Raw genomic sequence first — 11,987 nt, 5'->3', positions numbered from 1 at the left:
AGAATCACACTCTCTTTTACTGGAATGGAAAAAGACTTCACCCTAAACGTTTCATGTTTGAGTGTTTACCAAGCTGCATGCGCAAGGCTCATGCGCAAGGTTCATTTGCCCAGCTTCAAGTACGCATTGCGGACCTATATTTGGCACGTGCGAGTGTTTTGTAACCGAGACTTTTAGATCAACGTTTCCCGCGAACGGCGAACCGTTAGGGGTCACGTGAGCAGGTCCAGACGTTACGTTTGAGATTTTCGACTCATATTTTGAACGTCAAGAGGTACCTCAAGCTATGCCACGTACAAATGCTGAAATCGAATAAAGCAACCCTTTTCTTTCTACAAATTGGTTATAATTTTTAGGCGAATAAGCAATTTCGTACAGTTTTGTCGTTGTTTGTAGAAAGGCACTGATCCTAAGTGGAAATCCACTGTGGCGGCAGCCTAAGTTGAATGTGTGTTTTATGATGTTTTGCGTTATTTTGACAATTTCCAATGCACTAAGAACAGGGTGATTTTTATTCACTCTAGTTTACTCCGATCCAAATCGACTAACGTCCGAACGGCAAACAGCAAAACGTCTGGCCTCAAACCGCAGCTAGACGTCTGCGGTAAACGTGGATCTAAAGGTCTCTAATGATGCGGTATTTCCCGGACTTGAGGTTTTCCCAGGAATTCAACAAATTCGATCGAATTTCTAATCCACGTCCGTCGGTAAATAATTCATTAACGAGTTTAGGCAAACCACCACGACGACGGCAATGCGAACTTAACTTTAACAAAGGATTTGAGACAAAATCCGATAGAAAATCGAGCAATTTCAGGTTTTAGTGGACAAAACTCTGGTACCAGAATAATTTTAAGTATTTTACAGTTATTTTTACATGTTCTTAAAGCTAAATACATAAACAATTGCCTGAAATAACACCGAAAACAATTTCCCATGGGAACAAGAGAAAATAGATTTCAAAGTTCAGAGAACTTGTGCAAACACAGGCGAAATTTCATCATCAGTTTCATTTCACCAGTACTTCCAAGTGTTTCATACGAAGTTCAACATTCGTTTCCGACGTTTGGTGTTGTTAGAAATGATTTTTTTTTTGAGAAGATATTTAAAACAGTCGTACAGAAGTTTGCAACAAGATGTAAATAATCTTGGTACTAGGTTTTTGTCCACTTGTTACTCGAACTTCTGGTGTATTCCGTCTTAATGCAAAAAAATTTCCGTGAGGTTTTATACCACTGAAATATTTTTACTACGATGAAGTGGCTCACAGTGGGCTTGCGAAAGATTATTTGCATACATATTGTCCTTGTAGGGTAACCCGAAAACACTGACCCCCGGTCCGCGGACCCCCACTACGGACCGGGTCCGCGGACTACCCTACGGACCGTTCCACGGACTCCCACTACGGACCCCCTCTACGGACCACCCCCCAAAATATAATAAAAATGATAAATTAAAAAAGTATTTCAGTTACGGGTTGTCTAGTAGATTACTCGTGACGGCGAAATTTCGAACGTTACATTGTGCAAATGTAAACTGACCTGGATTCAGGCTCGGGTGTAATTTATATCATTACACATTGCCATTTCCTTTGTTGTGGCCATAAAGTATACGAAAGACGCGTACAGGGAAGCCTCCAAGGAGAAAGAACACAAATTTCGAGGCTTCCCTGCCATTTTGCCCATTCTCCTGTGGGTTCGTGAACTCGTTCCAGGCTTCACAATTTGCTCAGCGGAATAACAGATACAAACAAGAATAAAACGGCCTAAAAGTATATCTTCCATAGCCAGATTGAGGCACGAATGGAAGGTAAGAACTTTCCTTCTTACCATCGGCATCCCCTTACACTGAAAACAGCTTTTAGGCATTTTTTTGGGAGGGAGGATGGGGTGTTAAAAATCCAAGTCTGTTACATTTGCACAGTGTAACACTGACACGAGTCTGAATCTATTAGACAACCCATAGGTAAAATCTTTTTTTGTTATTTTTACACTATTTTAGGGTGTTCCGTAGAGGGGGTCCGTAGGGGTAGTCCATGGACCGGTCCGTAGGGTAGTCCGCGGACCCGGTCCGTTGTGGGGGTCCGCGGACCGCGGTCAGCGTTTTCGGGTTACCCGTCCTTGTATGCATATTCTGCAGTTGGAAGTCCCCACCGGAAAGGGGTGATTCGAGGTGTGATCGTCCCGGCTCCGGCGGACTTTATACTATCCCCCTCCCCCCCCCCCCCCTCAAGGGTTCAAGGTATGTGTGGGTTACAGGGCGATATAAAACAACACAAGGCGCTGTCTCTTTTAGTATATAAATTTATCTGGATCCAGAGAAAATCATTTACCAGAGAGGCCAAGCCAAAAAATGAAGAAGCAAACACAGAATGTAAAGAGAATCAAGCAGCCGACAGTATACGAAACTCAACGCTCGATCGGACTGATTACGCCCAGCACAGACGGAGTAGTAATTACTTAGAACGGTTGTCTAACACGCGTTAAACGGTGAATTCTCACCAGTCACGCGAGCATATGCAAAGTATTATGTTCTTGTATGGCTAAGTAAATCCCCGCCGGTCGTTGTCCATATTATAGTAAAATTCCGTCACCTAGATCCAATCGTACAGGGGATCTTCAACATCGACAACTAAAGAAACAGTTTATTTAAAAGCGTCAGACATTTACGCACAGTGTTTGTTGACAAGGAAGCAACGTTCTTAGCTTGTCGGCGCTTGTCGACACAATCAATTCTAGAAAATGTTTCTGAGAAGTTTGCTTTGCAAGAGTAGTAAAGAAGACTTTTGAAATTTTCCAGAAAACTAGACCGGAATAGCTTCATAAATGCATCATGCTCGCTTCCCTTGCTGTTGAGTATTTCCCATTAGACACAGTCTATCAAATGACAAATGCGTGACCTGTAACACTCTGGGTGTTGTCGGTGGAAGGTATCCTAAACGGAGTTTACCGGCGGCGTTTATCTGTTGATGAGAAGATCTTATATTCCTTTAATGAGGAAATGTTCATTGTTTTTGCGTGTAAGGTCTATTTAAAACAGCAGGATGTCTAAGAAGAACAAATGAGGGTCGATTTGCAGTGTTTTAACAGCAATAGGCAGACAGAAAGAGCGTGATTTTTTGTCTGATGCAGACAAATAATTACCCCACCCTCTCTTCCCTCGTTTCAAACAACACGTGCGTGGACTTGCAGTGTTTTGTCATATTCTTTGAAGTCTCATATTTGCGCTTATCTGCTTTGTCGAAGCTTTCAGAAAAACCTTACGCGTAGGAAAATGCATATATAGAATTTTTCATGAATCGTAGCAAAATGATTCTTAAAAAGTATCTCTTTTCGTAAAATACATTTTCTAGATGTTTGTTTCGGTTCTCCTCCGAGAAGTTCGCGTGTTTTTCAGGCACGCGCCTGTCCCAAGCCACTCAGTCGGAAAGGTCATGTATTTTATTTATGAACTGAGCAATTACCATGTGAGTGGAATGTTTCTGAATTTGACAAATTTCAGGGCGGAAAATTTTCAGTATAACCGTATATGGCATGTGACACACTGGAAAGGCTGACTGGATAGGAGATTTAAATTCTGTTTTGGTCTTTCCAAGCTTCGCATCGCCTTCTAAAGAAAATTCCCGAGTACTTGCTATAACTGGAGTCGGTTTTCGAAAAGGTGATAAGTTGATAACGCGTGCGGTAGACTTTCACCATAACAACAGCAAAAGAGGACCGGCGTTGTTGTTACGTCATTTGTGTCACTCGCCTTTCAGGTTTTTTCCAGTTGAATGTTTTGAATGGACAATGGTTAAAACTAGCTGAAATTATGACCAAATAAGGCGAAAGAAATTATCCTGTGGTTGTAGCTGAGGTTCATAAGCTATAGCATCTTGACACGCCTATCACTTCTGTGTGGTTGTCCATAGAGATAGACACTAGATTGTTACACGCCTGTGTAGCTGGTACTTTTGTTTTTCTGCCAAGCAAACAAAAATGGCCGATGAAGACGTTGCTGCCTTGGTTGTAGATAATGGCTCCGGTATGTGCAAGGCCGGTTTTGCCGGAGACGATGCTCCCCGTGCAGTGTTTCCCTCCATCGTTGGTCGTCCAAGACATCAGGGCGTGATGGTTGGTATGGGTCAGAAAGACTCGTACGTTGGCGATGAAGCTCAGAGCAAGAGAGGTATTCTGACTCTGAAATATCCCATCGAACACGGCATCGTCACCAACTGGGATGACATGGAGAAGGTACCTAATCTAAATTTATTGCTGAAATTATCGAATATTTATTTTATAGATTTTATTTTATGGTGATTTTGCCTAATTTCAGATCTGGCATCACACCTTCTACAACGAGCTGCGTGTAGCTCCCGAGGAACACCCAGTTCTGCTGACAGAAGCTCCGCTCAACCCAAAAGCTAACAGAGAAAAGATGACCCAGGTGTGTTCTTTGCGTCTGTTTTGTATCCCTTTACTTTTTGTCGCCTGTAATGAACAGACGACACGCTCAAGTACCCGAAACATAGAAATAATCCGTTTTATCTTTCTAACAGACTTAAATCGTGAAATTAGTGCACTTATCCTCTAGAAAATAAAACGACACTGATGTTAATTATAGTTGGTGTACAAAGTTAAATCAAATTCGTTGTTTATTTGCGGACGCCAGCATATTTGCTTGAAAGATTAATTGACCCCTTTCTGTCATGCCAAAAAGAAATTGTACTCTCTCGGTGAAAGAAATCGTCCTTTGAACAAAAAACCACGGACCCGCTAATAGTTCATTGTAAACCTGAACTAATCGCTCAGTAATGGTCAATTTAACAAAAACCAAAAGGGCAATTGCGTTTTCGAATAACAGAATAAACAATTTAGATTATCGCAGTGTTAAATGATTTTGTTGTCGCAAAATAGAGTGAGTGTTCGTGACACGCCGAATACGACTGAAAACTGAATTTCGTTGTTGCCTTATTTGGTTCGACTTACTCATGATTGGTCAGATTCAGAAACGACTGGATAACTAAAGAGATAGATAGATCAGTGTTGTTTTTCGTTTTTTAAAATGTTTTTCACGAATTGCGGACGCAAGTAAACAGAGAGAATTGACTTTCACCGTACCAAGCCGAAGTTTCTTGTCAACGACTTAATATTTATTTCAATATTTGTTGCTGGTGATCCCTTAACACACACACGCGCGCGCGCGCGCGAATAGACAGAACCTAATCTTAACATACTGTTAAATAAATAAGTAAAGAATAATGAAATACATAGCCAAAACTTCAATTCAATAGCTGTTTAATTTTTACCGTCATTTGCGAGATTTTCTAATTTCTGGGGTTGGGAAAAAACCCCTTATTGCCATTCCTCCACGTTGCTAGTTAAGGGGACCTTTGTGTTATTCTCTAATTTGATTACGTTTTGTTTTTTACAACAACAGCGACAACAAAACCCAGTGGCGGATCTAGGGAAGGGGCCCGGGGGCCCTTCCCCCTTATTTTGGGTAAAAAAACACACAATCACAGAAGGAAGAAAAGCTGGCAGGGCAAGCAAAACAAAACCGCCCTCCCCCCTCCCCTTCCTTAAGCTAGGTCTAGATCCGCCACTGAAACCTTTATTAAAGTGTATGGGGGTACATGTATTTACAATTGTTGCTAATTGGGGACACGACATAAAGAAATTATAAATGTGAAAATAAATAAGTAAACATGTACAAATTGTACAAATATTTTTAAATGTATCTTACAGATTATGTTCGAGACTTTCAATGCTCCAGCTATGTATGTAGCTATCCAGGCTGTGTTGTCTCTCTACGCCTCCGGTCGTACAACAGGAATTGTTATGGATAGCGGCGACGGTGTAACCCACACAGTTCCTATCTACGAAGGTTACGCTCTTCCCCATGCCATCCTTCGTCTCGATTTGGCCGGCAGGGACTTGACAGACTACCTCATGAAGATTCTGACCGAGCGTGGCTACTCCTTCACCACCACAGCCGAGCGTGAGATCGTGCGTGACATCAAAGAAAAACTTTGCTATGTTGCTCTCGACTTCGAGCAAGAGATGGGTACAGCTGCCTCAAGCTCCAGCTTGGAGAAGAGTTACGAGCTTCCAGACGGTCAGGTCATCACCATTGGCAACGAGCGCTTCAGATGTCCCGAGGCCATGTTCCAGCCCTCTTTCCTTGGAATGGAATCTGCAGGTATCCACGAGACCACATATAATTCCATCATGAAGTGCGACGTGGACATCCGTAAGGACTTATACGCCAACACAGTGTTGTCTGGTGGTTCCACCATGTACCCAGGAATCGCTGACAGAATGCAGAAAGAAATCACTGCTCTTGCTCCACCCACAATGAAGATCAAGATCATTGCTCCTCCTGAGCGTAAATATTCTGTATGGATCGGAGGATCGATCTTGGCCTCGCTGTCGACCTTCCAACAGATGTGGATTTCCAAGCAAGAATACGATGAATCCGGCCCCGCAATCGTTCACCGAAAATGCTTTTAAGAACATTTTTTCCAGGTCTTTTTCCAAACGACTGGAAATATATTTGATCAAAGTTCGGGCCAGAACTTTGACAGGACACTTGAACAGTTGTAAACTTTTCCGCTCAGTGGCGTTTTATTTTCAGTTGTGATAGACGTTTTTGAGTTTAAACAACATATAAATAACATATGTTTCAAATGTGTTTCTTTTAATGCCTTTCCTCTCTCCGAATCTTGTAAGATGTGACATAACTGTTAGATTGATTTTTGGAAAAATTATATAATTTATGTTTCCATCAACGTTCTTGTGTCCTTATTGTGAAGGGAAGAGAGACGCGCGAGGGTCGGTTCTTTGCTAGCCTGCGAGCAGGCTCACGTTGGAGCACAAGCGCGCGAGGCGTAGCCGCGAACGCGAAATCGAGCGGCGAAGGCAGACTCCTTCCCGCCAGATCGCTTTGCTCTTCACTACTCGCGCGCGTGACTCAAAGGTGAGCCTGCTCGCTGCTCGCAGGCTAGTTCTTTGCGTACTGATTGCGCGAGTGCATTACGAATAAACGCGCGTGTTTTGTTAACCGCGCGGCCATGGGCCGAGCGCGGTTCATGGTTTACACGTGGTTTTTTTTTCGTCTTGTATGCGACCAGAGCCAAGCTTTCACTCGGCCAAATTTTGAGTCACGCAACCTGTGATGTTTACTCGCCAAAAGCTGTTGAAACATTAATAAATCTCATCTCCGATACTGACTTTCGCGGGAAAAAAATTAAAAACCCAGCGTTCGTCAAAAATTATATTTTTTCAGCAGAAATTTCGCTCGGAACATATACATATTTATATTCGTTTGAATCATCGATGAAATGACCTTTTTCGGATATTTTTTCCTTCGGGGTCAACAAAAACCTCCGATTACAAAATCACGCCGAACCCACACGTTGCAAAAAAATCTCTTCGAAACCCTGATTTCGAAGCGATATATCACTTAAGCGTTAATAGCTACCACACATTGGCAGGCGGTAAATCTTTCCTTAACAATCCAGCTTTATCGTGTTAAAATTTCATAGAAATCGAACAAAACCAGAATTAATTAGAATTTTTTGTGACCTCACTCCCTAGACTTGACCTAACAAAGGAAGCCATGGTCGCCCATAGCAACCGAAAAACACGAAGATAACAAAGCTGACGTTTCGGCCAAAAAACTCCAGAATTATCGGCTGAGAGCTTAAACTTGAATGGGAACATCTTTTTCGAACTTTTTTCAACTGATTTAGACGAAAGACTGGCCTCGGCGGACTACAAAAAAGACCAAGAGAAAAAACAGAACAAGACAGCAGAAAAAGCCGATAATATTAATTCATCGCGTGGCTTTCGGCACGAAAACGAAAATACAGCTTACTTCTGGATAAATTCAGTCTTAGAAGCCAGCAACTGGTCCCAAATTACTTTCTGTATCCTTACAAATGTCTTGACTTCTATCTCCGAAAGATTTGGCCGCAATTTTTGAGCAAATAGACATTTCGTCGACAGTGACCGCCATTACGTTGGCTTGCATACTAAATTAGCTAACTTGACAAAATTCTCCCGTGGGGGGGATATGACGAAAAGAGCTGAAAGATGGCCTATAATTGGCTAATGATGAGATCATCCCACTGTCCAAATTTGGTGAGAATCGAAAGTAACGCCAATTTTCTGTCACGTTTTCAATCTGTGGTCACTGGAGTGACCAAAATCGATACATCGGTCGGGATAGAGTTTTATTATTAAATTATATGACTTGTGTGACTACTTTGCTAGCCCTTTACTCGTGGAAAACACCAATTAAATTTAATCATGACTTTTAAGAAAGAAAGCTGTTGTTAATAGTGTTATTATCGTGTCATTTATATCGTTCATGCCCATACATATCCCGAAGGAAGTTCTACAAAGATTAAGACCATTAGGTCATCGGAGATTTGTCAATGGCTACCACTGATGGTGCAATAATACAGTTTGTGTTGATCAAGTGATGTGATGTCTACAGTAAGAAAAGAATCATCAATGACTACTTTGGAATGTGCACTCCGTTCCGACGGTAGTGCTAAGCAAACAGTTAAATTTTAAAAGCGCGGTTATAAGATCTAACAGATCTTCTTGTTTTTTATGTAGAGATCGTGTTATGCGACAAGTGAATGTTAGTCCCATATGAACGTGTTTTACAAGATAAGGGATACCAAAAACAAAAAAATCTTTCGGGTTAGATGGTTGGGAAATGGAATATTGCATAACAGATATGGCTCAAGTTTCGTGCGATTTTTTGTTGCAAATACTTTTTCCCCGAGATATTTTGTGTGACACGTCTTATTTTTCCGACGGATTAAAAGAACATGAAACTTTATCATCCTGTAAAAAGTTCGTCTTTCAAAGTTAAGCGTGTGACGTGAAACCATTTACCAAAGGGTAGAGGTGAAATGTGAGTTGCACGTGCGTCAGGCATGCGCGAACGACTCTCGCGTTTCGCCTCCGTGTGCTTTCATTAGACGTCATCCTGGCGTGAATATTTTCTGCTTTCCGTCTTGTCTCCATTTTTCTGTTTCTTTCCCTGTTCAGGGCCGCGCCGTTTGGAATTCCTCGGCAACAACCTCTATCCTTAGCGTTTGTATTAATTGCTATTTGTCTCCAAGATTGCGGACTGTGAATTGACGAAGGGGTGTGACATTTAGCTGAGGAAGATTGCGTGACGAGCCCAAAGAATGTCTTCGTGGGAGGCTAGGTTAACAGTGATTCCATGATTTCCCAGGGAAGTTGTGGGGTCGAAGAAGCGAAACTGAGGTTGCACCACTGAAGCCATCAAACCCGTCCATATTTCTACCATACTTAATCAAGGGGAAATATATTCTCTGGCTGATAAGACACCTTATTTAAAGGGAACAACCTTTATAGATCTTAAGAAAAACAAAGAAGGGTCTCTTTTTAATTTCATTATGAACGAATAATACTCGCACATCTTTCTACCCCGCTCGTACTTTTTCCTGTCATCCAAAATAAGCGTAAGTTAAGGTGTGTAAAAGAAAATGTGTTTCGCCCGGGTATAGGTTCTGTTTCGTCCCAAGATATAAAACTTTCCATATTATATTTCATACGTGACCCAAAAAATGATCACCTTTTTTCAGACCTGAAATAGCTTTGAGAGAGATAAAAAGCAATATATATTTTTTCTAAAGACCATTCCCATTTAGCTCCCTTTCAGACCATTTTTTTGTAGAAACCAAACTTCATCTCTCTCTAATACTTACAGTCGGGAACGAGTCTAGCTGTCCACCTGAGAGAGATGTCCACTTTGAAGACAGTTGCTAGTTGAGTCACAGAAAAACAAGTGAATTAGTCGGGACAAGCGAGACAGCATGTCTGCTATGAGGATGTGTCCGCCTTATTGTGGTGTCCACTTGAGGGACCGTTCATTTTTTATGAGGGAGGGGGGGCTGGTGGGATTTGGGAAGCACCATTTAAAAATCGCATGACCCCCCCTCAGCTTACCAATTTTTTCACATGACCCCCCCTTATAGCGGTCATTTTTTGGGATGACCCCCCCCCAAAAAAAAATTGAACAAACAATATTTAGATTTCAACTTTTTTAATATTTCTCTATTATCCCCCTACTTCACGTTATTGTACTCACTATGAAGACAATATTTACAATCTCTATACGACAGAGAGCTGTTGTTTAAAAAACAAATCAAAAGAAAGAGAAGTCAATTTCGGATCTCCTAGTTATGGCTCGCCCTGAGCGTGTGGCATTTGGCCTCTCATTGGCATCTTCCTCATCTGAATTGATGAATGCAAGAATGACGTCTCTTGTGTCATCTTCTCCCCCAGAGTCAATGGCATCACTGTCATACTCATCATTGTCACTTTCATCCGTTTCACTGCTGTCAGCACTTGCCCTGTTGTCATTTTGTGTCAATGTCCTGGCATTTCTCAGTGTTGGTTGGCCAGCTCTGATCTGAGAGGACTCTTCTGCTACAAGCATGAATGTCTTACAATTGCCTTTACTTTCTCACTCTTGCTGCTTTTCAAATGCTGCTTCAGCCCGTGGTGGTTTGAGTACTTGTTTAGTTCTGGAACACGTAGCTTTTTAAGCTTGGTTAGATCTTCGCACAACTCAGTCCAAGGATAATCCTCCTCCCTACTTAACTTTGCCTTTTCTCCTGCTCTCTTTTTCCTTTTAAATTCCAGCACTTCAAGATGCTGAAGATAATCTACCACAAACTTCGATTTGACAATAAACTTATCTGCAAATAGAGCAACGCTCTCTGGGTCAGATAAAACCAGCCTGCCACTTCCATGCTCTTTCTTCTTTATATTGTTAATCCAATCGGGGAAAGAGCGCATTACTACATGAGCATCATGAAAGAAGCTCATTCCAAAATGGGCAATAATGGCGAAAGCGACGAGTCGTTTAAGAAAAGGTTTACAGCTGAACGATCCAGGCAGTTTGACATCTTACATGCAAAAGAAGCAATTTTTCTAGGTGCAGATGGCTGTTCAGAAAGGGCGAGCGAGTTTTCCATGCAAGGGTACCAGTTGAAGCCCAGTGATGGAAGAAAACTGAACTTCTCCATCAAAGAGCACAGAGCAATGGTGGAAAAGTTGAATGTCATATTGAAAGATGTAAAGGAACGAGATTCCACACTCTTTCAGTCCAATGGGCTTGCTTTAAAGCAGGGCGAAGAATTTGCCCACAGTTTTAATGTAAAACAGATCAAATGTACAGAAGCTAAGTTGACGAAGGTCACGCAGGACATGGAAGCACTAGAAAATAAGAAGAGCAATTATAACAGCATATTCAAAGGCATACTCAAACAGCACATCACAAAAGGAGAAGGAAAAAAGAAAACCGCAGAAAGTCAAATGAAAGAAAGAGGAAGCGGACTGAAAACAACGTCCAACGAGTTTATGGAATCTGTGTTGGAAACCCGCTAGGAAATGATCTTCCACAATGCCTTGTGTACCCTCCTAGAACGGCCGTCCCAGAAGAGTGTCTTAAAGTTGAGGATGTTGCCACGTCGATATTTAGAAGAGATGGGCCATACATCGCACAGCTCTTGGAAGGGAATTATTTCACCAATGCTGCACGAAGCAGAATCACCACCAACCTTGAGCGGGAAGTCAGAGATTATGTTTACACTTTCATGTACCCTGAAGAGTACACTCTGACGGAAAGCATTGCTGCTTCTTGCAGCATTGGTGAAAGAGACTCCCATAGCAGCACAAGCGGCGACGAAGAACTCGATGGCAGCGGAGATGAAGATGACTGCCAGTGAAAGTTGCATTCGAAAATAAGTGTTAAATACTTCTTTTCAGTAGCTACAAATGCTTTTTGTCGCCAAACGTTTTTTTAAAGCAGAAGGAAAGTTTGTAATAAATTTATATCCTGCCTTCTATGTTTATTCTATAGCAATTTTTTTGATATTCAAACATTATGCTATTTCAAAGTTTTACTAAAATATTTCACGTGACCCCCCCTTTTTCCCTTATTTTTTTAGGATG

At 41.7% G+C, this 11,987-nt stretch overlaps 1 protein-coding gene across 1 annotated transcript; it reads left to right on the top strand.

Annotated features, from left to right (window-relative positions):
- Positions 1-3,808: 3,808 nt before the first annotated feature.
- On the top strand, positions 3,809-7,033 carry LOC145491372 (actin, cytoplasmic-like). Its single transcript, XM_081470555.1, has 3 exons — positions 3,809-4,232; positions 4,315-4,425; positions 5,727-7,033. The coding sequence occupies exons 1-3, from the start codon at positions 3,978-3,980 to the stop codon at positions 6,489-6,491; spliced, it is 1,131 nt and encodes a 376-aa protein (XP_081326681.1). The 5' UTR covers positions 3,809-3,977; the 3' UTR covers positions 6,492-7,033.
- The last annotated feature ends 4,954 nt before the right edge of the window (positions 7,034-11,987 follow it).

Source organism: Orbicella franksi, chromosome 6, assembly GCF_964199315.1.
Source record: "Orbicella franksi chromosome 6, jaOrbFran1.1, whole genome shotgun sequence".
Lineage (NCBI taxonomy): Eukaryota > Metazoa > Cnidaria > Anthozoa > Scleractinia > Merulinidae > Orbicella > Orbicella franksi.
The sequence above is the reverse complement of the archived record's forward strand: the minus strand, read 5'-3'. Positions and strand labels throughout refer to the sequence as shown.

Excerpts from the sequence above, each read along its gene's own strand:
- LOC145491372 (XM_081470555.1), top strand. The coding sequence starts at position 3,978 with ATGGCCGATGAAGACGTTGCTGCCTTGGTTGTAGATAATGGCTCCGGT. Across the intron at positions 4,233-4,314 it reads ACTGGGATGACATGGAGAAG|ATCTGGCATCACACCTTCTA; the intron begins GTACCTAATCTA and ends GCCTAATTTCAG. Across the intron at positions 4,426-5,726 it reads ACAGAGAAAAGATGACCCAG|ATTATGTTCGAGACTTTCAA; the intron begins GTGTGTTCTTTG and ends TGTATCTTACAG.